A 23,289-nucleotide genomic window follows, 5' to 3' on the forward strand; every position below is an offset into this window, starting at 1 on the left:
TCTCTGTGTATCAAGTATGTTCGACGTCCTGCAAATAAAAAGATATGAACCTCGGTACCAAATTCCCAAGCTCAAATATGAAGGTGGCAGTGTGATGGTTTGGGGATGTTTTTCACGCTATGGAGTTGGACCGCTGGTTCGAATTGAAGGTAATATGGATCGGTTCGTTTACGAAAAAGTATTGAAGACTCAAATGCTACCATACGCTAAACATCACATTTCAGCTGGATGGTATTTTTAACAAGATAACGACCCCAAGCAAAAGTCCAAGTACATTACTGAATTTTTAAAACGCAAAAATGTCAAGTTTTGCAGTGTCCAAGTCAATTTCCCCCCCCCCCCCCCCCATGAACCATGGACCTTGCCGTTGGTGGGGAGGCTTGCGTGCCTCAGCGATACAGATAGCCATACCGTAAGTGCAATCACAACGGAGGAGTATCTGTTGAGAGGCCAGCAAACGCATGGTTCCTGAAGAGGGTCAGCAGCCTTTTCAGTAGTTGCAGGGGCAACAGTCTGGATAATTGACTGAACTGGCCTTGGAACACTGACCAATACGGCCTTGCTGTGCTGGTACTGCGAACCGTTGAAAGCAAGGGGAAAGTACAGCCGTAATTTTTCCCGAGAGCATGCAGCTTTACTATATGGTTAATGATGATGGCGTCCTCTTCGGTAAAATATTCCGGAGGTAAAGTAGTCCCCCATTCGGATCTCCTGGCGGGAACTACTCAAGAAGACGTCGTTATCAGGAGAAATAAAACTGTCGTTCTACGGATCGGTGAGTGGAATGTCAGATCCCTTAAACGAGCAGGTAGGTTAGAAAATTTAACAAGGGAAATGGATAAGTTAGATATAGTGGGAATTAGTGAAGTTCGGTGGCAGGAGGAACAAGACTTTTGGTCAGGCGATACAGGGTTATAAATACAAAGTCAAATAGGGGTAATGCAGGAGTAGGTTTAAGAATGAATAAAAAAAACAGGAATGCGGATAAGCTACTACAAACAGCGTAGTGAACGCATTATTGTGGCCAAGATAGACACGAAGCCCACGCCTACTACAGTAGTACAAGTTTATATGCCAACTAGCTCTGCAGATGACGAAGAAATTGAAGAAATGTATGATGAAATAAAAGAAATTATTCAGATAGTGAAGGGAGACGAAAATTTAATAGTCATGGGTGACTGGAATTCGGTAGTAGGAAAATTGAGAGAAGGAAACGTAGTAAGTGAATATGGATTGGGGGTGAGAAATGAAAGAGGAAGCGGCCTGCTAGAATGTTGTGCAGAGCATAACTTAATCATAGTTAACATTTGGTTCGAGAATCATGAAAGAAGGTTGTATACATGGAAGAACCCTGGAGAGACTAAAAGGTATCAGATATATTATATAATGGTAAGACAGGGATTTAGGAACTAGATTTTAAGTTGTAAGACATTTCCAGGGGCAGATGTGGACTATGACCACAATCTATTGGTTACGAACTGTAGATTAAAACTGAAGAAACTGCAAAAAGGTGGGAATTTAATGAGATGGGACCTGAATAAACTGACTAAACCAGAGGTTGTACAGAGTTTCAGGGACAGCGTAAGGGAACAAATGGCAGGAATGGGGGAAAGAAATACAGTAGAAGAATAATGGGTAGCTTTGAGGGATGAAGTACTGAAGGCAGCAGAAGATCAAGTAGGTAAAAAGACGAGGGCTAGAAGAAACCCTTGGGTAACAGAAGAAATATTGAATTTATTTGATGAAAGGAGAAAATATAAAAATGCAGTAAATGAAGCAAGCACAAAAAGGAATACGAGGGTCTCAAAAATGAGATCGACAGGAAGTGCAAAATGGCTAAGCAGGGATGGCTAGAGGATAAATGTAAGGATGTAGAGGCTTATCTCACTAGGGGAAGATAGATACTGCCTACAGGAAAATTAAAGAGACCTTTGGAGATAAGAGAACCACTTGTATGAACATCAAGAGCTCAGATGAAAACCCAGTTCTAAGAAAAGAAGGGAAAGCAGAAAGATGGAAGGAGTATATAGAGGGTCTATACAAGGGCGATGTACTTACGGACAATATTATGGAAATGGAAGAGGATGTAGATGAAGATGAAATGGAAGATACTATACTGCGTGAAGAGATCGACAGAGCACTGAAACACCTGAGTCGAAACAAGGCCCCGGGAGTAGACAACATTCCATTAGAACTATCAGTTTAATAAGTCACGGCTGCAAAATACTAACGCGAATTCTTTACAGACGAATGGAAAAACTAGTAGAAGTCTGCCTTGGGGAAAATCAGTTTGGATTACGTAGAAATATTGGAGCACGTGAGGCAATACTGTCCCTACGGCTTACCTTAAAAACTAGATTAAGAAAAGGCAAACCTACGTTTCTAGTATTTGTAGACTTAGAGAAAGCTTTTGACAGTGTTGACTGGAATATTCTCTTTCAAATTCTAAAGGTGGCAGGGGTAAATTAAAGGGAGCGAATGGCTATTTACAATTTGTATGGAAACCAGATGGCAGTTATAAGAGTCGAGGGACATGAAAGGGAAGCAGTGGTTGGGAAGGGAGTGAGACAGGGTTGTAGCCTCTCCCCGATGTTATTCAACCTGTATATTGAGCAGGCATTGAAGGAAACAAAAGAAAAATTCGGAATAGGTATTAAAATCCATGGAGAATAAATAAAAACTTTGAGGTTCGTCGATGACATTGTAATTCTGTCAGAGACAGCAAAGGGCTTGGAAGAGCAGTTGAACTGAATGGATGGTGTCTTGAAGGGAGGATATATGATGAACATCGACAAAAGCAAAACGAAAATAATGAAATGTAGTCGAATTAAGTCGGGTGATGTTGAGGGTATTAGATTAGGAAATGAGACACTTAAAGTAGTGAATGAGTTTTGCTATTTGGGGAGCAAAATAACTGATGATGGTCGAAGTAAATAGGATATAAAATGTAGACTGGCAATGGGAAGGAAAGCGTTTCTGAAGAAGCGAAATTTGTTAACATCGAGTATAGATTTAAGTGTCAGGAAGTCATTTCTGAAAGTATTTCTATGGAGTGTAGCCATGTATGGAAGTGAAACATGGACGATAAATAGTTTGGACAAGAAGAGAATAGATGCTTTCGCAATGTGGTGCTACAGAAGAATGCTGAAGATTAGATGGGTAGATCACATAACTAATGAGGAAGTATTGAACAGGATTGGGGAGAAGAGAAGTTTGTGGCACAACTTGACCAGAAGAAGGGATCGGTTGGTAGGACATGTTCTGAGGCATCAAGGGATCACCAATTTAGTATTGGAGGGCAGCGTGTGGAGGGGGGGGGGGGGGAAATCGTAGAGGGAGACCAAGAGATGACTACACTAAGCTGATTCAGAAGGATGTAGGTTGCAGTAGGTACTGGGAGATGAAGAAGCTTGCGCAAGATAGAGTAGCATGGAGAGCTGCATCAAACCAGTCTCAGGACTGAAGACAACAACTACAACAAGTCAAAGTTCAGTTTTGATGTTACAGAATATCTGCGGGAGGAGATGGATCGCAGAATAAGAATAAAAGTTAATCTAACAAAGACTCTTTTTTTGAAGCTCTCAGAAATGAGTGTTATAAAATGCCGATAGATCGATTTCAAAAGTTAGTCGACTCAATGCCGGCGCGTTGTGAGGCCGTCAAAAAACCCAAAGGATATCCCACTAAATATTGGTTTTCTTATTACGGTAGTTGAGAGTTATATGCTGAAAAATGTTTCTTCAACAATGTCAAAACACTTTTGCTCCACCATTGTGCCCATTAAAAAATTACATTTTATTATGTTGCGAACAAGGACTACTTTGTCACTATTGTGTAGAACATGGAATATCAATAAATAAAATTAAGTACTGATTTTCGTGTTTAACATTTGTTTTTTGTTAATCCAATTAACACGTTTGTCGAAATACTTTTGAACGGTACTTTACGTCGTTGAATACTACAAAAAATCTTCAGTATTATTGCACTGATTCTAATTTTTTAAACACTCCTCAAAAATCATGTTATGTCACGATCGCACCACTATTTAGGCATTAAAAATAATCAATGCTAAAAGGTGAAAACTGAGGTTCAAGAACGCTTTGTTTTTCTTGTTAATTTGTCCGTTTTTTATAGTTACATGCAGGAGATCAGCTACGTCCAGTTTTTATGGAATACTATCAATGAATTATTGTTAAGTTTTTAATTTATTACTGTTTCCATAATTTTCTTCCTCTTTTACTATTTCGTAGAAATGACAGACAAGCATGTAATTTTTTAAAGCACTGAAGCGTTGAATTCTTTGTTACGTCACTTCGTAAAAATATTTCTATGCTACGGTTGACGCTATTCTGCTATACACTGATATCTCAGGAATACTGTAAAACATCAAATCTCCGACATCGCTATGGCCAGAAAAAGATCCTGCAAGAACGGGACCAACGACAACTGAACAGAATCATTTAACGTGACAGAAGTGCAACACTTCCGCAACTTGCTGCTGCTTTCAATGCTTGGTCATCAACAAGTGTCAATGTGCGAACCATTCAACGACACATCACCGATATGGGCTTTTGGAGCCGAAGGCCCACTCATGTACCCTTGATGACTGCACGACACAACGCTTTACGCATCACCTAGACCCGTCAACACCGACATTGAGCTGTTGATGACTGGAAACGTATTGCCTGGTCGGACGAGTCTGGCTTCAAATTGTATCGAGTGGATGGACGTGTACGGGTATGAGGACAACCTCATGAATCCATTGTTCTCACTTGTCAGCAGGGGACTGTTAAAGCTGCTGGAGGCTCTGTAATGGTGTGGGATGTGTGCAGTTGAAGTGATATGGGACACCTGATACATCTAGACACGACTCTGACAGCTGACACGTACGTAAGCATCGTGTCTCATCACCTGCATCCATTCATGTTTGTTGTACATGGACATGGGCAATTCCAGCAGGGCAATGAGACACCCCACACGTTCAGAATTGCTACAGAGTGCTTACAGGAACACTCTTCTAAGTTTAAACACTTCCGATGGCCATCAAACCCCCCAGACACAAACACTATTGAGAATATCTGGGATGCCTTGCAATGTACTGTTCGGAAGAGATTTCCACCCCTCGTACTCTTACGGATTTATGAAGAGCCTTGCAGGATTCACAGTGCCACTTACCTCCAGAACTACTTCAGACATTAGTCGAGTCCATGCCACGTTGTGTTGCCGCACTTCTGCGTGCTAGCGGGGACACTCACGATATTAGGCAGGTGTACCAGTTTCTTTGGTTATTCAGTTTATCTACAAGATCAAGAGGGAACAATTGGAGTCGAAGACGAGGAAAGATGTTCGCTGATTTAAAAAAAAAAAGTGGGATGTAAGACAGGGATAAAGTTTTTCGCCCCTACTCTTCAATCGAGACAATGAAGAAGCAATGACCCAAATAAAAGAAAGATTCAAGGTTAAAGAATATCAATGATAAGATACGCTGATGACATTGCTGTCCTCAATGAAATTGAAGAAGGATTGCGGGCTTTATTGAGTGCAATGAACAATCTAATGAGTACAGAATATGGATTGAGAGTAAATCGGAGAAAGGCGAAAGTAATGAGAAGTAGGAGAAATGAGAACAGCGAGGTACATAACATCAGGATTGATGTCCACAATGTGGATGAAGTTACGGAATTCTGTTACCTAAGCAACAAAATAATCCTTGACTGACGGAGCAGGGAGAACATAAAAAGCAGACTAGCACTGAAAAAAAGGGGATACCAGGTCAAAAGAAGTCTATTTTTATCAAACATAGGCCTTAATTTGACGAAGATATTTCTGAGAATGTACGTTTGGAGCACAGCACTGTACGGTAGTGAAAGACGGAGTTTGGGAAGACCTGAACAGAATCGAAGCATTTGAGATGTGGTGATTACAGAAGAATGTTAAAAATTAAAAGGACTGATAAAGTTCGGGATGAGGAGGTTCTCCGGAGAATCGTCGAGGAAAGGAATACGTGGAGAACACTGATCTGAAGATATCACGGAATACCTTCCATGGTACTAGTAGGAGCTATGGGCTGTAAAACAGTAACGCAAATCTTAATCTACAGGAACAGCTTTTATCTGTACTGAAACTGCTTAGAAGTAGCTCAGAAAAGGATGACATTTTGCTCAGTGTATCCAGTAGTATGGAAGTCCTGGAGCATTAGTTTGATAGCGTTTAGACGAATGCGTTCATAGTGTAACAATAGCCATTTATGCCCGTGTGTTAATAAAAATTCGATCGTAACTGTGACTGTTTATTTTGAGTTTATCCTATCCTCAGTTAGGACGTCGAGGTCACCAGAAGGGAGCGAGGCTGTCCACTTTCCCGACGGTGTGGAAGCAGAGCCCTTGGAGGCGTCTGAGATACCAGTTGCGGTATCGGCAGTCGACGTGGCATCCGCCTCAGAGCCAACCGCCACGGCCACCCAGCAAGCAGGGGAGGCAGAGGAGAGTCTGCAAGCAGCGGAGACACACCGTGACGGTGCCAAAGCATCCTCTGCGGACGCCGCCGCTCCGGCGCCGGCGGCTACACACGGCAGTGGTGGGTCCCTGAGGGCGGGGGGCGGCAGCAGCAGCGGGGGCGGTGGCAGCGGGCTGCCCTTCTCCGGCCTCATCCCTCAGGGCCTGCCCTCCTTGCCAGGACTTTCCCTCGGGGGTGGCGGGAATGCAGGCGGCGCCGGTGCGGTGCAGCAGAATGTGCCCACGCTCTTCCTCGGAAGTTTTCAGGTATCTGCTTGTTAATACGGAGCGAACACGAGCGACCGACAATTCTCTGCAGTGCAGGAGTGTCCAACACTTGGCCCACGGGCCGCAAGCGGCCCAAAGCATGCATCATTACGGCACTAGAACTGCACATGTGTCACTGCTCGGTAAAAAAACATCATGGAATCCGTTTAAGTAAAGTTACGATAAATTTAATATTTTCAATTTGAAACTCCCGCCACACGATACTATTCACTCATTGGGCCTTCCGTTGCTTTTTTTTCCAGCGGTTATTGTTACTGTTCAGGATGTTATGTGCGGTCCAAATTTGGCCTGTTAAGTAAAAATGTTGTACACCCCTGCTCTATTATAAATATTAGGCGAGCGCAAGCCAGTTGCTTTTGGTCGTGTGCGGACCTGCTGGTTGTCGGTCTTTAGGCGCACAATCAAGTTCGCATCCTTTCCCTTTTGGTGCTAGATTTACGGAAAGCTTCCGTCTACTACTTTTTTTTGCTGACGTAAGTTGCATCAGCGATGGAGTGGTGTGAAGAAAAAGATAATCTTACTGATAGAACAATACACAGGGTGTCACAGGAAGAGTGGTCGTTATTCAGCAATATAACAGGAATGATCATTCGAAGCAAGAAAAGAAAGTTCTAAAATGGATACCTTCATAGGTATGAGCATTCGCTCATCTTCGCTAATATGAAACACATGTCTTCCACTGAACAAGTGCTCATAACTGTTAAGATGTGCATTTTAGAGCCTATGTTTCCTGGGAATTTTTTCCTTGATTTGGTCCTCTCAGAAAATGGAAAGCAAAGAGCTTGCACTAGAAGAGATTTGTTTCACAGTAGTGAACATGAAGAAGCGCTCCTAGCTCTTAAGGTACGCATATCAGAACTTATTTTTTTTATTTTTTTGCTTCGAATGGTCGTTTCTGTCATATCCCTGAATATTAACAATTCCTTCTGGGGTATCTTGTAGATGCCATAGGTGCTTTTGGGATCCAAGAGATCCACAGCACAGATATCGAAGGAAAAGAAATGTGATTTGCACAAAATTGCAGAAGCACCGAAACGTCGTACTGGGGACATGAGAAAGACGATAAATCTATTAGAGGCTTGCACCAGGGGGGAACTGAGAGAGTAAGCACACGCTTTGTATTTATTTTTATTAAAAAAAGCGCATTTAATTTCGGGGAAGGTAAGCAAGTGCGAATATGCACCTGTAATGATGAATAAAATTAAAAACACACGAAATACGTGATCATCCTTGCTGCCTACTTTCATGGTAGCTGGAATTACAGACTTTCCTGTTATGTTACAGATTTCTGATGATAAATAAAAAGGGTTTTACCCCTGTTCACGTTATTTGCTCTCTAAAAGAAGATTTTATTAAGTGGCCTAAGAGACAGATCGTATGTGTATATCATTTTTCATTAATCATATTTTACTATCATTCCCTTCTTTACGATTTCTTTAGTAAAATCAGTCACTGAAGTTGCTAATGACCAAATTTTAAATGCCAGCTTTTCTCCAAATAATCCTGAACTTTGGTAATTAGTTTCTGCTTCTAAATTTCCTCCACAATTGTAATGAGAACCCAGAGAAAAGTATCAGCAGAAGATTTGGACAAATGCTGAGGAAAACTGGAGATGTAGTTCAGTGCTACGATCACAATATCCAAACTTTTCACGTTTACGTACATGTTCCGATGCCTAAACTTTTCTTTTGTTTACTTCGTGAAAAACAGTGCGTTCGCTAAACAAAATAATCCTCTCTGACTATCAGAATTTTATATCGTTCCTACAACTGTATAATGTATCTTATGTGCCGATTATTAGCTGCGAAAAACAATATCGCAGCATTACGGGCTATGCTCGTTACCGCGTATTTTCTTTCGTTCGCTCTAGGGTAGACACTTGATACAGGCATGTGGTAGCGAACACTAGCGTATCGTCTGCGAATGCTCGCTTGATTGTGTTCGTTTCCATTCGCTCGGGCGTAAACCTGGCTTTATTACCCGTTACATTCCTGTGCAAAAAAGACTTTGAAAAATCATCAAATCATTTACACCGATTCTGCTTTTTAAGTATGTTTTTTCGTTCGCCCGACTCAGCTGAAAGAAAGTGCATTGCAGGAGCTTCGAGGCGTAATTTTACTGCAAGATTAAAATTTATTACATCAGTATTCAGGTGGTTCTAATATCAAATTAAATTCTTTGTGATATAATTATCTTACCCTTGTGAAGCTTTCGTTATTTCTTAAAATTAACCAATTATCTTTTTAACAGGCCTCTGTTGTTATCACTCGTTGGTGCTAATTTCACACATAATAAATAAGGTACACTGCTGATAAAATAAGTGATGCACCTAGGAAGAGCGCAGGAAAACAATTGAAATTTCAAGGGTTGACAGGGTATGTGATGGTACTGCAGTGGTTATAATATCCAGCCAAATTTGCAAAGAACTTGATAATATGAAACTAATTATCAGTATTATTGTTAAAAAAGAAACCGTGAAATTACGCTTACGGCATAAAGGACAGATATCTAAAGGCTGTCAATTAAACTAAATACGTAGGTATTACAATCACGAACAATTTATAGTGCAACAATCAAATAGACGATGTGGGAAACGCGAAGTATTGAATCCCTATCAGATAGAACTGGTAGAAGACATTAAAAAAGTTCGGACAAGGGCAGCTCATTTACTATTATCGCGAAATATGGGAGAGAGTGTCACGGGAATGATACGCGACTGAGATGGCAATCATTAAAACAATGGCGTTTTACTTTGAGGGAAAATATTTTCACTAAATTGCAATCACCATCTTTCTCATGGAAATAAAAAAAAAAAAAATTGTTGGCTACTACCTAAACAGGAAAACATGATCCTCATATTAAAATAAGAGAAATCAGAATTCACAGCGACAGATTTAAATGTTCGTTTTCCCGCGCGCTATTCGAAATTGGACCAGTAGAAAAATAGTCTGCCGAGCACTTATGTGTGAATTGTAGAGTAGTCATGTGGATGTAGATGTAGATAACGTTGCACCCCTTCTGGCCTGGAAGCATGAAAGGAAGAGTGTCACAGACGATATATTCTCTCCTGAGGAAAGCTTCACCCCCCCCCCCCCCCCAACTGGCGTGACTGGTCGTTGATATCCGGGTATTGGCAGTGGGACGCAGAGGATGTCCGAGCTGGTCCATGGATGTTCTATTGGGATCTCGCTGGGAGTACCTCATTATCACGCAATAGTCCAAGAGAAACTGCCATCTGCAGAAGAGCGTTCTCCTAACGGTAAATGGCACCATGATAGTATCGCATAAGAGGAGACACATGAGGACGCAGGATGTCCATGACGTACCGTTGTGCTGTACAACAGAATATGTGATTCCATAGATAGACTAATTCCCGCAGACCAGGCAGGATTTAGGAATAAAAGGAGCTGCTGTAAACAAGTCCTTGCCTTAACCTCATACACTGAGTCAGGCTTTCAAAGGGCCCAAAGAACCTTTGTGGCTTTTGTGGACTTCTCGGCCGCCTATGATACCATCTGGCTCGACGGACTCATACTCAAGCTGAAAAAAGCGATCTCCTGCCGCAAGACAACTAAGCTTCCGGAAAACATGTGGAAAAATCGCTACTTCAGAGTGAACGTAGGTCAATCTACGAGTAAATCCTACTCAATAATCAATGGGTTCCCACAGGGATCAGTGTTGGCTCCCTTCTCTTCAACCTATACACGAGTGACATGCCAGCAACTAAATCGCAAAAATTCTGCTATTCAGATGACATTGCAATAGCCACTCAGAGCAAGACATTCGAAAAAGGGGAAGGTACTCTGTCAACGGTCCTTCAACTTCTTAACCAGTATTATACGAAATTAAGGCTCTGCCCAAATCCAAATAAAACTGAGGTAATCATATTCCACATGAACAACTATGAGGCAAGACGAGTGCTACAGTAACATTGTGCAATGAGCGATTGATCCACAACAGCCATCCAAAATATCTAGGAATCACTCTTGAGCAGTCACTCGCCTATAAATACACCTAGAAACAACCGGTCAAAAGATAAAAAAAATCGAAATAACATATTAAGAAACCCGACTGGAACCTCCTGGGGAGCTCAAGCTAACACCCTCCGCACCGCAGCACAATCTCTTGTTTACTCGGTGGCAGATACTGCGCCCCAGCACACACACGAAGAAAATAGATGTCCAGCTTAATACCACAATGAGGAATGTCGCAGGAACTCTGCAATCAGCTCCACTTCCCTGGCTTCATGCCCTTTGCAATTTATCTCCTCCCTCCCTCAGAAGGCAACAAGCAGCTATCCGAGAATGGAAAAAAATTAATGACCCCTCTGTCTCTGAAGATATACCTATCCGACAAATACTGGACCATCTACCAACTAACCACCTAAAATCCAGGAAATCTATATGGGAAGACGAAGTCCTCGGGGGCAATACTGGTCGCTGAATAATCACCATCCTCTCATCACTGATTTTGATCCTTCGATACCGGTGGAAGGAATGCAAATGCCGAGAAGAACTTGGTGCAGCCTTAATCGTGTGAGGACTAACCACGGCAGGTGTAAGGCCATTCTCCACAAATGCAAACTCACTGATGACGCACGATGCGACTGTGGTGCAGAAGAACAAACAATCCCTCATCTGATCTTCGAATGTCCTGCGAAAAGGTTTGAACGAGAATGGAGGGATATCGTGAATGCTACTCCACGTGCTGTCCACCTGCTTAGGTGTGGGCTTGTAATAGATGCAGTGGCTGCCTCCCTAATCTTTCGCATATTGTTGTTTGCAATCAATCATTTAATAATTCGTTTATTACATTGATTAATAATATGTGTGCAAATTTACTTTGTAGATGCCATACGCTAAACGATTAAATAAATGGCGCCACAGTACCCTCAATCGCTACCAGCTGTCACCTGAACTCGTACCCGATTTCTCCGCATGCCTTGGAGTAAGACTAACACTGCTACATCTCTCCAAAACACTGGAAAATGGGAAGCATGTGATCTCTCCCGAGGTTCCCGCCTTACGGGAGATTGTTGCCATTCGGGATAGCGCAAAACCACTATTCATTGCTGAGCGCCAACGCTCCTAACGCAGCCGTTTGTGCTGTGGTGTTGCAGGCACCCTACACATAGGACGGTAATTCCTTTGCCTCGCTGTTGGTAGTCGCCGACCAATGGTGCGTGGTGATATAGATTGGGGTAGAGAATCCATTACTCGTTCTTGAACGGTGAAGGGGTTACGATGCGTTTGGTGCACAATATGGCGGTCCTCCCCTTTGGTGGTCGACCGGAACCGTGACGGGTACACCTATCCTCACATGATTATGCAGTTCAACATGGTGCCGCTGTCACGTCAAATATCTCACAAGTCTGGATATTTTACGATTCGACGAGCTGGCTAAAAGAAACCTACACACAATGAGGTCCCTTTCAGATTCAGTCAGATGCTGATAACGCTGTCTCACATCAGTACGCAGCATCCCTGTGTCCTTAACACTGATTGTTCAACATCTGACGCTATTCACGCCCCTTGTACGAGGGTTGAACAAAAATATGAGGACACCAAAAACACATTACCGTGCCTAATACGATGTAGGAAACCCGTTGGCGTTGAAATCAGTTACGAGTCGTCTCGGAATGGGTAAATACAGGTCCTACATGGTTTTCAACGGCACGTTATACCATGAGTCCTTTAAAATAGTGACAGGTTTGGATAACGATGATGGACGAGGATAGCGATCACCTCTCTAAAGTAGACCACAAAGGCTGAATAATGTTGAGATCCGCTAACTGTGGTGTCAGGGAAGCTGCCACAATTTTTCCTCGTGCTCACAAAATCTGTCCTGAACAGTGCAGGTTGTGTGAACAGAGGTCCTATAGGCCTGGAACACAGCATCATCATTAGGGAACAAACATTGTACCATGAGCTGCACCTACTCAGAATTCCTGATTAGAATTCCAGGTCGCACTGCAGTTCCCTGCTTATGGAGCTCCCTTCGTGTTATTTTCGTGCTGACTGAGATTTAGAGTGCGACGTTCAGTTCTGCAGTTACTTTTGCAGCTGTCGTTCTTTTCAATGATCGTCTGCGACGATCACCTACACACACTTTAGTCTGCGTTGTGGCTTACAGGATCACGTTTTTCCGCTTTACCTGTATGCGGTATAGGGGCCTCTCGAAACACTAACCACTTTGGTGCTCTCGGTTGCGGAATCACGCACCATGCGACACCACGTTACCAAAGTTCGAATTCACGTAGCTTCGACATAATGCATTCACAACTACACAGAGCGCTATTCTGACCACGGCTGACACTTGCAACGTATTGAGGACACGGAACAGGTGCCGTTCCTGGTCAAACACACCACCACAATCTGCAGGCTTGGTTAGCATCTGCATTTAGGATCAAGCATGCATATCTCGCTGTGTTTATACATTTTTGGCCAACCCCTGTATTTCTTACCAGGCCTGGTAACAACACTAAGCACGTACAACACTAATGCACTCTGGTGGCTGGTGTGCCAGTCTCAGAGAATTGCACTTATAATCACTTACTTCGATGTTACAGTGACATCCGCCAAACGCTTCTGAGCGCTCCACTGTTATCATCAGGTAGCGTGTGTCAGATGTTAACATATTCCTCTTTCTCAAAAACATTTTTCTTCGTATTACCAGTCTATATTTTATATTCTGTCATCATTACATATTTCTCTGCCTCTATATCAAAACTAATCTACTACTTTGAACGTCTAGCTCTCTAATCCCCATCAGTTTCGCTTGATTTAATCCCTTCCACTCTTTTTATTACTCTGTTGTTAACGTTCATCCTGTAACCTTTCTTTAAGCCACTATTCAGTTCCTTCAACTGACCTTCCAGGTGCTTTGCTGTCTCTGACAGAGTTAAACGTTACTCTTTCAAGTTTTTATTTCTTTTGCCAGAAGATTATTTCACTTTTTTCAAGTTTCTTCTTACTTTCATTTACAGTTCGCTCAATGTACAGATTTAATGTCGTGGGGAATTGCTTACAACAACGTGTCATTCCATTCGCAGTTAATACCTCCCTCTTTTGTTCTTAGGTATGCTTGAACTTTAGTAAAAACTTATGTTATACATATAAACTTTAAAAATTTCTTTTATGTTTCACTTCCTTATTTTAGTAATGAGGACTTCCCTTTTTCATTTTATGCATACTGCAATTAACAACTAATTAGAAACTGTGTTGTTTGATTTCGTCTGACCCTCTTAAATTTTGCTTTGTTGATTTGGAAAGGTGGCATTCTAATAAAGTAAAACAAACTGCATAGCTTTAAAAAAAATGAGTGATGAAATCATTCCTAAAAAAGTCTGTGATGTAGTGCAGCGGTGTATACTCCGATTTACCTGCAGATACTTTAATTTTGATAAGTAAGGAGTGCTATATTTACTCTTACCTTCTTTGCTGCCACTGCGAGTATTATCCTCTAAATGTTCACCTGACAAGTGGCGCATACTCATAAGTACAACTAAAATACGCCAGAAAGAAATCTTCCAATTATCTTTCCCCGTTATACAGCGCTAAAATTACACATCGGTTAGAAATTTTGTAAGTTCCCTGGACCATTGTCATTGCTAGAGAGACTCCGTATCGAAGGACCTTTTCTTTTCTTGGAAATGAGCTGGTAAACGTAATTTTCTTTTATCATTTAATAGCTTTCGTTCCTTCTCATAAGGAAAACGGACAAACAGAAAAAGATACAGTTTTTCTCTTTACGCAGAACGCCCGCTAATTATGCTAATATATTGTAATGAAAAAGTATATCACGAAGATTACAGCAATAGAAATGTTTTATCGAGTTGATTATAAATATGCTCCTCTAGGCAATGATATATGAAATATGGATTAAATAACCACTCTCACAACTTACGATGAACGTAGCGTAAACATTGCGTTAACACTGCGTCGCGAACTTGGTGCCCATCTTGAGCTTTTGGCAGTATGAGGAATAACTTAGTTGAGAACATTTGTGAGGATGCACATCTGACAATAATAACACAATGACTGACAAAATACTTTTTTAAGGTATGGCAGGAGGTCAGTGTAATTTCGTGCAATTCCTGTAACAGGTGGAACGGACACCAGAGTGCATTGGTATTGCTCGTGTTTAGTGTCGGTACCAGGCCTGGTTTAGGGTATATAAGAGTTGTGAACAATGTCAGATGTTGAGTGAACACTGTGAAGGACACAGAGATGCAGCGTACTACGAGGGTAATCCCAAAAGTAAGGTCTCCTATTTTTTTGTAAGTATATAGATCTGTTTATTTCTACAGTGGTTTACATCAGTTTACAGCTTGTACGTTTTGCTATTTTTTGACATAATCACTATTTCTGTCGATGCATTTCTGTATACGCTGTGGCAGTTTTTGTATGTCCATGTCATACCAGGTCGCCGCCATGCTGTTCAGAAAGTTATGAACTGGCGTGATTGTTGCTTGGTCTCAGGTGTAAGTGGTATGCTCAGGTTTGGTCACCCGTGACAATTGAGTCCAGAAAGTTGTCCCGTTCGGCTGCAAGGCGGTGAAGAAAAGCGCAGGAAGCATCAACTTGTTGCCGCCTGTGGTCCTCAGTCAGCATGCGTGGCACCCATCTTGCCCATACCTTCCGGTAGTTCAATGTTTCCATTAAAATTCTGTGAGCAGTGCTTCGGGAAACCTCAGGAACCAACATGCAGAGATCATCCAGGATGATCCGCCGATCTTCACGGATGCTTTACTCAACCTTCAACACTGTCTCCTCAGAAACTGACGGTCTCCCGCTCCTTTGTTCGTCTTGAATTTCGGTCCGACCAGCAGCAAACTCTCGTACCACTTCGAACATTTTTGACATCCATGTACGACTCACCATATACTTCAGTCAATTGGCGATGGATTTCAATTGGTGTAGTGCCATTTGCGTTCAAAAACCGAATAACTGCTCGCAATTCGCACTTGGCGGTAACACCCAACGTGAGCTCCATTCTCAACGGGTACCAAGCCAAGACTGAGCGTCTCAGCGCGGCGTGCGCATGTTTACACACAGCGCGTGAAGCACTCTTCATAACAGTGTGACCAATTGCCACACAGAGTTCTGCACTTATATAAAAAAAGGAAACCTTACTTTTGGGATTACCCTCGTAGTATGTGACGGCGTTATCAGCATCTGACAGTAAAAGCTGCCTCACTGTGTGCCTCCATTTTGTTGGATAGTCGAATTGTCCAATATTCAGATGTGTGGGGGATTCGGAAGTGAGAGTGGCGCAATGATGGACTGCATGGGAACGTGAGGACAGGCATACTTGTCAAGGTTCCGGTCGACTACATCTACATCTACATCTACATCCAGGGTACCCTGAGTACCTCTATCGGTTCTCCCTTCTATTCCAGTATCGTATTGTACGTGGAAAGAAGGATTGTCAGTATGCTTCTGTGTGGGCTCTAATCTCTCTGATTTTATCCTCATGGTCTCTTCGCGAGATATACGTAGGAGGGAGCAATATGCTGCTTGACTCTTCGCAGAGTCTTCCACTGGAGTTTATCTATCATCTCCGTAACGCGTTCGCGATTACTAAATGATCCTGTAACGAAGCGCGCTGCTCTCCGTTGGATCTTCTCTATCTCTTCTATCAATCCTATCTGGTGCGGATCCCACACTGCTGAGCAGTATTCAAGCAGTGGGCGAACAAGCGTACTGTAACCTACTTCCTTTGTTGTCGGATTGAATTTCCTTAGGATTCTTCCAATGAATCTCAGTCTGGCATCTGCTTTACCGACGATCAACTTTATATGATCATTCCATTTTAAGTCACTCCTAATGCGTACTCCCAGATAATTATGGAATTAACTGCTTCCAGTTGCTGACCTGCTATTTTGTAGCTAAATGATAAGGGACCTATCTTTCTATCTATTCGCATCACATTACACTTGTCTACATTGAGATTCAACTGCCATTCCGTGCACCATGCGTCAATTCCCTGCAGATCCTCCTGCATTTCAGTAGAATTTTCCATTGTTGCAACCTCTCGATACACCACAGCATCATCTGCAAAAAGGCTCAGTGAAATTCCGATGTCATCCACCAGGTCATTTAAGTGTATTGTGAATAGCAACGGTCCTATGACACTCCCCCGCGGCACACCTGAAATCACTCTTACTTCGGAAGACTTCTCTCCATTGAGAATGACATACTACGTTCTGTTATCTAGGAACTCCTCAATCCAATCATACAATTGATCTGATAGTCCGTAAACTCTTACTTTGTTCATTAAACGACTGTGGGGAACTGTGTCAAACGCCTTGCGGAAGTCAAGAAACACGGCATCTTCCTGTGAACCCGTGTCTAAGGCCCTTTGAGTCTTGTGGACGAATAGTCCGATCTGGGTTTCACACGACCGTCTTTTTCGAAACCCATGCTGATTCCTACAGAGTAGATTTCTAGTCCCCAGAAAAGACATTATACTCGAACATAATACGTGTTCCAAAATTCTACAACTGATCGACGTTAGAGATATAGGTCTATAGTTCTCCACATCTGTTCGACGTCCCTTCTTGAAAACGGGGATGACCTGTGCCCTTTTCCAATCCTTTGGAACGCTACGCTCTTCTAGAGACATACGGTACACCGCTGCAAGAAGGGGGGCAAGTTCCTTCGCGTACTCTGTGTAAAATCGAACTGGTATCCCATCAGGACCAGCGGCCTTTCCTCTTTTGAGCGGTTTTAATTGTTTCTCTATCCCTCTGTCGTCTATTTCGATATCTACCATTTTGTCAACTGTGCGACGGTCTAGAGAAGGAAGCACAGTGCAGTCTTCCTCTGTGACTGTGTCTGATCAACGCAATGGAGCGTCGATCTGTTGTGCAGTAAGCACATTGTAACTCCTTCACATCTGCGCCTACCATCCGAGAACAGGTGACGGACTTCCTGCAGCTTTTGTGTCACTCACGCCATTGGCAGGAGACAATCAGCAGCCGGACTAGGGAATTACCGTGCCGTGGGTAGGCTGCCATTAATGCCACAATGCAAACGGCTCTGTTTGGAGTGGAGCTTATGACCAGGGAGCATTGACAGGTGGTAAATGTCATTGCATTGTGTTCGGCGATGAATCACGGTTCGGTTCTGCACTACCGCGCTTGACCATTGTCGGCGAGCACGGCACGACCAGGGGAAGGGTCCCAATCCTCCAATGTTTTGGAGAGACACAGACGCCGTTGACCCTAGTGTCATGGTTTGGGGAGCCATTGGGTATGTTTTCAGGCCGTGGTTGGCAGTAATTAAGGTAATTCTGACTGCACAACGATACGTCACTGTCCTGAGACGTAAAGTGTTACCTGTAATGTAACAGTATCCTGGTGCCATTTTCAACAGGGCAAGGCTCACCCAACATGGCACGTGTCCCTATGAGAAGATTGTATGATGTTGAGGTACTCCAGTGGCCACCAATATCCCAATATCCCCGATACAGAGGCTTTTGGTACCATTTCCAACCGAACCGAATATGTGCATGTATTCAAGGGAGAGGGGGTACAACGTCATACTGATGAATGGGCTTATACCACCAAGTACTTTGTAAATTTGTCTCGAGTTTGTTACCACATAGCCTCTCAACCTAAGAAGTTTCATTTTGTTTTAGCGTCTCCGTCTTATCGCTTCACTTTTTTGTCAGGGAGTGCAATATTCAATGGTATCACTCATTATTTTTCTTATCATGACGTACTGTATGTGGTATTACCTGAAGAAAGTGGCTGGAGTTCATACAGTGCTTGTCGAATTACTAATAATATCCAATGATTGGTCTGCATCACCGTTATTGATAATAGCTACAGTCACCATCCTGAGCATCGAAAATAGTGCCAGAACGTAGAAATAACTGAACTGAACCTTACATATTAGCTATTTATTGAGTTGTCTTACCTGTAAACTGTGCTACTCATATATTATTACGACTCTTGAAAGCAATAATCAGAGGCAGCCACTCGATACCCACTCTCGGATAAAAGCCTCTTCTAATGCATTATGGTTTTCAGCGTTGGTCTGTATGTTGTCCCGTACGTTTCCAAATGTCATCTACACGTCTTACATTAGGGCGTTGTCTGGATGTTTGCTTATTTCTAGATTACAGCAGAGAAGTTCATTGGATCATCCTTCATCCTTATTTTCGTTACATCATTGCTACATCTTCTACTCCATTCTGTTGGCTAGTTCACTTGCCCGTCTTTTCTTCCCTTCTAGTAAATCCCAACATGCATCTATCCACTGATGGGCGAACAACTCAAAGGTTGTGAATAAACACCTTTGTCTCACTTCCCATTAATCAAAACTCGTAATGCCCACTGGTTATAAAATTTTCTTTTTAGAAACACATTTTGATTTAAGGAAAGCTCTCCAAGTTCCTTTCACCGTCCTATTCGTTCCTTTTGCCGCTAGTCGTATTCAGGTGCACTAAATAATAATAACAATAAAAAGTCATCATACTTCCATTATTCCTAACATACTTCCATTATTAAGTTTTTAAGTCAGTTTTTTAAGCATATTTGAACCACAGAGTGGTTTTAATTAAACTTTCGCTACTTGAGCCAGTGATGACGGAAAGTTCAGACTGTGCGCTGCAGGGTTTGCGTTGTTATTGTTAGCGTCGTGACCTACCGTTAGGTGCCGGTACTGGTACGGCGCCGTAGTGTTGAAACACAAACATCAGTTTGAGTTACATTTGCAGTCAACATGGGCGTGGACAAGATGAGCAGGGCTTTGCTCGTAAAGCTGTTTTATCAAAACAACAGCAACGGTGCTGCTTCTCTTAGCGAATATCGACGCATAAACCCTTTCATATCGGGTTTTTTTCTGGAGAAAGAAAAATTTTTCTTTATTTTCTAATGTTCTTAGCTGATCTTTTAATGAATTTAGATGCAAGATTTGTACAAATATATGTACCCGTTTCCAATATATGCTTTGTACACGTGGCTTCTTTTATGGACTAAACTGATTCAGTGTTGTAATAAATACATTGATAATTCAATAATTACCACTAAAAATGATACTCAGTTATACATTGGAATATAACTAACCCACAGCTTCCGTGAATTCTGACGATCACGAGTTGCTGCTCACTGCAACGTTCATTTGTTGATATTTTCACAGTGATGCTCAACAGGTGGCAGCACTTGTGCATGATGAAAATTTTGAACATGCACAGATGTAGGAATCACCATGGGTTTCGAAAAAGACGGTCGTGTGAAACCCAGCTCGCGCTATTCGTCCACGAGACTCAAAGGGCCTTAGACACGGGTTTACAGATAGATGCCGTGTTTCTTGACTTCCGCATGGCGTTTGACACAGTTCCCCACAGTCGTTTAATGAACAAAGTAAGAGCATACGGACTATCAGATCAATTGTGTGATTGGATTGAGGAGTTCCTAGATAACAGAACGCAGCATGTCATTCTCAATGGAGAGAAGTCTTCCGAAGTAAGAGTGATTTCAGGTGCGCCGCAGGGGAGTGTCGTAGGACCGTTGCTATTCACAATATACATAAATGACCTGGTGGATGACATCCGAAGTTCACTGAGGCTTTTTGCAGATGATGCTGTGGTATATCGAGAGGTTGCAACAATGGAAAACTGTACTGAAATGTAGGAGGATCTGCAGCGAATTGACGCATGGTGCACGGAATGGCAATTGAATCTCAATGTAGACAAGTGTAATGTGATGCGAATACATAGAAAGATAGGTCCCTTATCATTTAGCTATAAAATAGCAGGTCAGCAACTGGAAGCAGTTAATTCCATAAATTATCTGGGAGTACGCATTAGGAGTGATTTAAAATGGAATGATCATATAAAGTTGATCGTCGGTAAAGCAGATGCCAGACTGAGATTCATTGGAAGAATCCTAAGGAAATTCAATCCGACAACAAAGGAAGTAGGTTACAGTACGCTTGTTCGCCCACTGCTTGAATACTGCTCAGCAGTGTGGGATCCGCACCAGATAGGATTGATAGAAGAGATAGAGAAGATCCAACGGAGAGCAGCGCGCTTCGTTACAGGATCATTTAGTAATTGCGAAAGCGTTACGGAGATGATAGATAAACTCCAGTGGAAGACTCTGCAGGAGAGACGCTCAGTAGCTCGGTACGGGCATTTGTTAAAGTTTCGAGAACATACCTTCACCGAAGAGTCAGCAGTATATTGCTCCCTCCTACGTATATCTCGCGAAGAGACCATGAGGATAAAATCAGAGAGATTAGAGCCCACACAGAAGCATACAGACAATCCTTCTTTCCACGTACAATACGAGACTGGAATAGAAGGGTGAACCGATAGAGGTACTCAGGGTACCCTCCGCCACACACCGTCAGGTGGCTTGCGGAGTATGGATGTAGATGTAGATGTAGATGTGTACGTCAGCTTTCGATTGAGGAAAAAGATTTCTGTTACAGCTAATAGACGTAAATGTAGACATTTGTAACCAGTGTGTCTGGAACGGCTAAAGGAATACAGAGACATCTTCTTTCCGCACTGGAGTTGAAAAACACGATTCCAAAGTTTGAATCAACTGGTGATTTTGTAATTGCTCCTAGGAGAGCCCGACGGCCAATGGCTCCACAAATTATTGAAGAAGTTACTGTTGCCATGACTGGGAATGCTGGACGCTTTGTGCGATCTTCATGCACTGCACGAGCTGTGTCAATACAGCTGAAAATTCCTTGATCCACCGTTGGAAAAGTGCTGCAAACTGTCGTGAAATGGTATTCGTACAAACTTTCAGGCTGTTGTGAATGCAGATGGTCTTTACTTCGAGCAAAGTTTGTAGCCTCGAACTTAAGTAAGGTACGCAATTAACAAATTTTACGTACTCATCTGGAAATTTAAATGCCTTTCTTTCAACTGTGTATTCGTTATTTATCTTCCGTATGTCTTGTAAATGTTTCCAAGACATTTCATTTTCCTACAGTCACTCGTTTTTCATGGGGGCCCTCACAGCTATCGAATGTATAATTGTGATCACATTGTACATACAAAAAGTACAGTATCGTTATCAAGAGGAAAGTAATGCAAGTGTGTCACATTAACACGCGTTTGCCTTCTTTCTCCCAGTTTGGGGATCTGAAAATTTCCTTTAATGCTGGTGAGAATAATATCGATTAGGAATCTTTTCCTCTGACTTCTTGGTTAAGACAAATGGAAATAGTAGGACTGATTTTCACACACATACACATACACACACACACACACACACACACACACACACACACACACACACACACACACACACACACACACTTCTACAGTGTACTAACGTAGTATTCTACAGTATATTAACGTTGTATATCGAAAGACTGCCTTGTTTCATATCATCTGTTAGTGGCAACTTTTCGCTGACGATTTGCAGATGGTATATAGTGCTACATTAATTAAGAAATTATCTCGTTCCCTTACCTGGGAAAATTCCAGTTTCTTGATGATACTTTGTGTGAATGTTTGTATATTTCGAATAGAAGGCTGATGGGCTTCTAGATTATATTACTATACTAGGTCCCGAGTTCGAGTCTCGGTCCGGAACACAGTTTCAATCGGCCAGGAAGTTTCATATGAGCGCACACTCCGCTGAAGAGTGAAAATTTCGTTCTGTTATATTACTAATTGTTTGTTGTGCGCCATCCGTCTTAAATATAAGCATCTATCAAAGTGCTTCAAACTCATGTGTCAATACAGTAGCCGGCCAGTGTGGCCGAGCGGTTCTAGGCGCTAAAGTCTGGAACCGCATGACCGCTATAATCGCAGGTTCAAATCCTGCCTCGGGCATGGATGTGTGTGATGTCCTTAGGTTAGTTAGGTTTAAGTAGTTCTAAGTTCTAGGGGACTGATGACCTGAGAAGTTAAGTCCCATAGTGCACAGAGCCACAAGCCCAATACAGTAGAATGAGATAGAAGCATTGTATCTGTTACATAATTTTGACAGAATGATCTCTTTTATTGCTTATGATTTGAAGCGGCAGAAACTGGACTTAAATTTCGGAAAAAGGACACTATACTACGCAAACTACCGTGTGATGTGTAGCGGAAGGTACTTATGTACCACTGTCACTTCCTCCATTTTCTCTTCAAGTTCCGAACAGTGCGTGGGAAGAACGATTGCCGATAAGCCTACTTTTGCCCAGCGTAGTGCAACAACTCGGCGTGGCATTGACCCAACAAGACATTGGAAATCCTCTGCAGAAATATTGCGCTATGCTGCCTCTGTAGCTGTCCGTAGTTGCGAAAGTGTTGCCGGTGTAGGAATTTTTTGTTTTGGAACTGACCTCTCGATAATGTGCGATGGGATTCATGTCGGGCATTCTGAGTGGTCAAATCAGTCTCTCGAATTGTCCAGAATGTCCTCCAAAACAATCGCGAACAACTGTGGCCCGGTGATATGGCGCACTGTCATCCGTAAAAATTAAATTGTTGTTCGCGAACAAGAAGTCCATGAATGGCTGCATATTGTTTCCCAATAGCCGGA

The 23,289-nt window shown here is 42.4% G+C and overlaps 1 protein-coding gene across 3 annotated transcripts in view; it reads left to right on the plus strand.

Annotated features, from left to right (window-relative positions):
* Positions 1–23,289, plus strand: part of LOC126313282 (putative lysozyme-like protein) — an 86,845-nt gene that overhangs the window by 55,425 nt on the left and 8,131 nt on the right. For all 3 annotated transcript variants that reach the window (XM_049992277.1, XM_049992341.1, XM_049992363.1), the window contains exon 5: positions 6,316–6,761. In XM_049992277.1, the coding sequence (XP_049848234.1) occupies positions 6,316–6,761 (446 nt within the window). The remainder of the gene's footprint in view (positions 1–6,315; positions 6,762–23,289) is intronic.

This window comes from Schistocerca gregaria, chromosome 1, assembly GCF_023897955.1.
Source record: "Schistocerca gregaria isolate iqSchGreg1 chromosome 1, iqSchGreg1.2, whole genome shotgun sequence".
NCBI classification, from domain to species: Eukaryota; Metazoa; Arthropoda; class Insecta; order Orthoptera; family Acrididae; genus Schistocerca; species Schistocerca gregaria.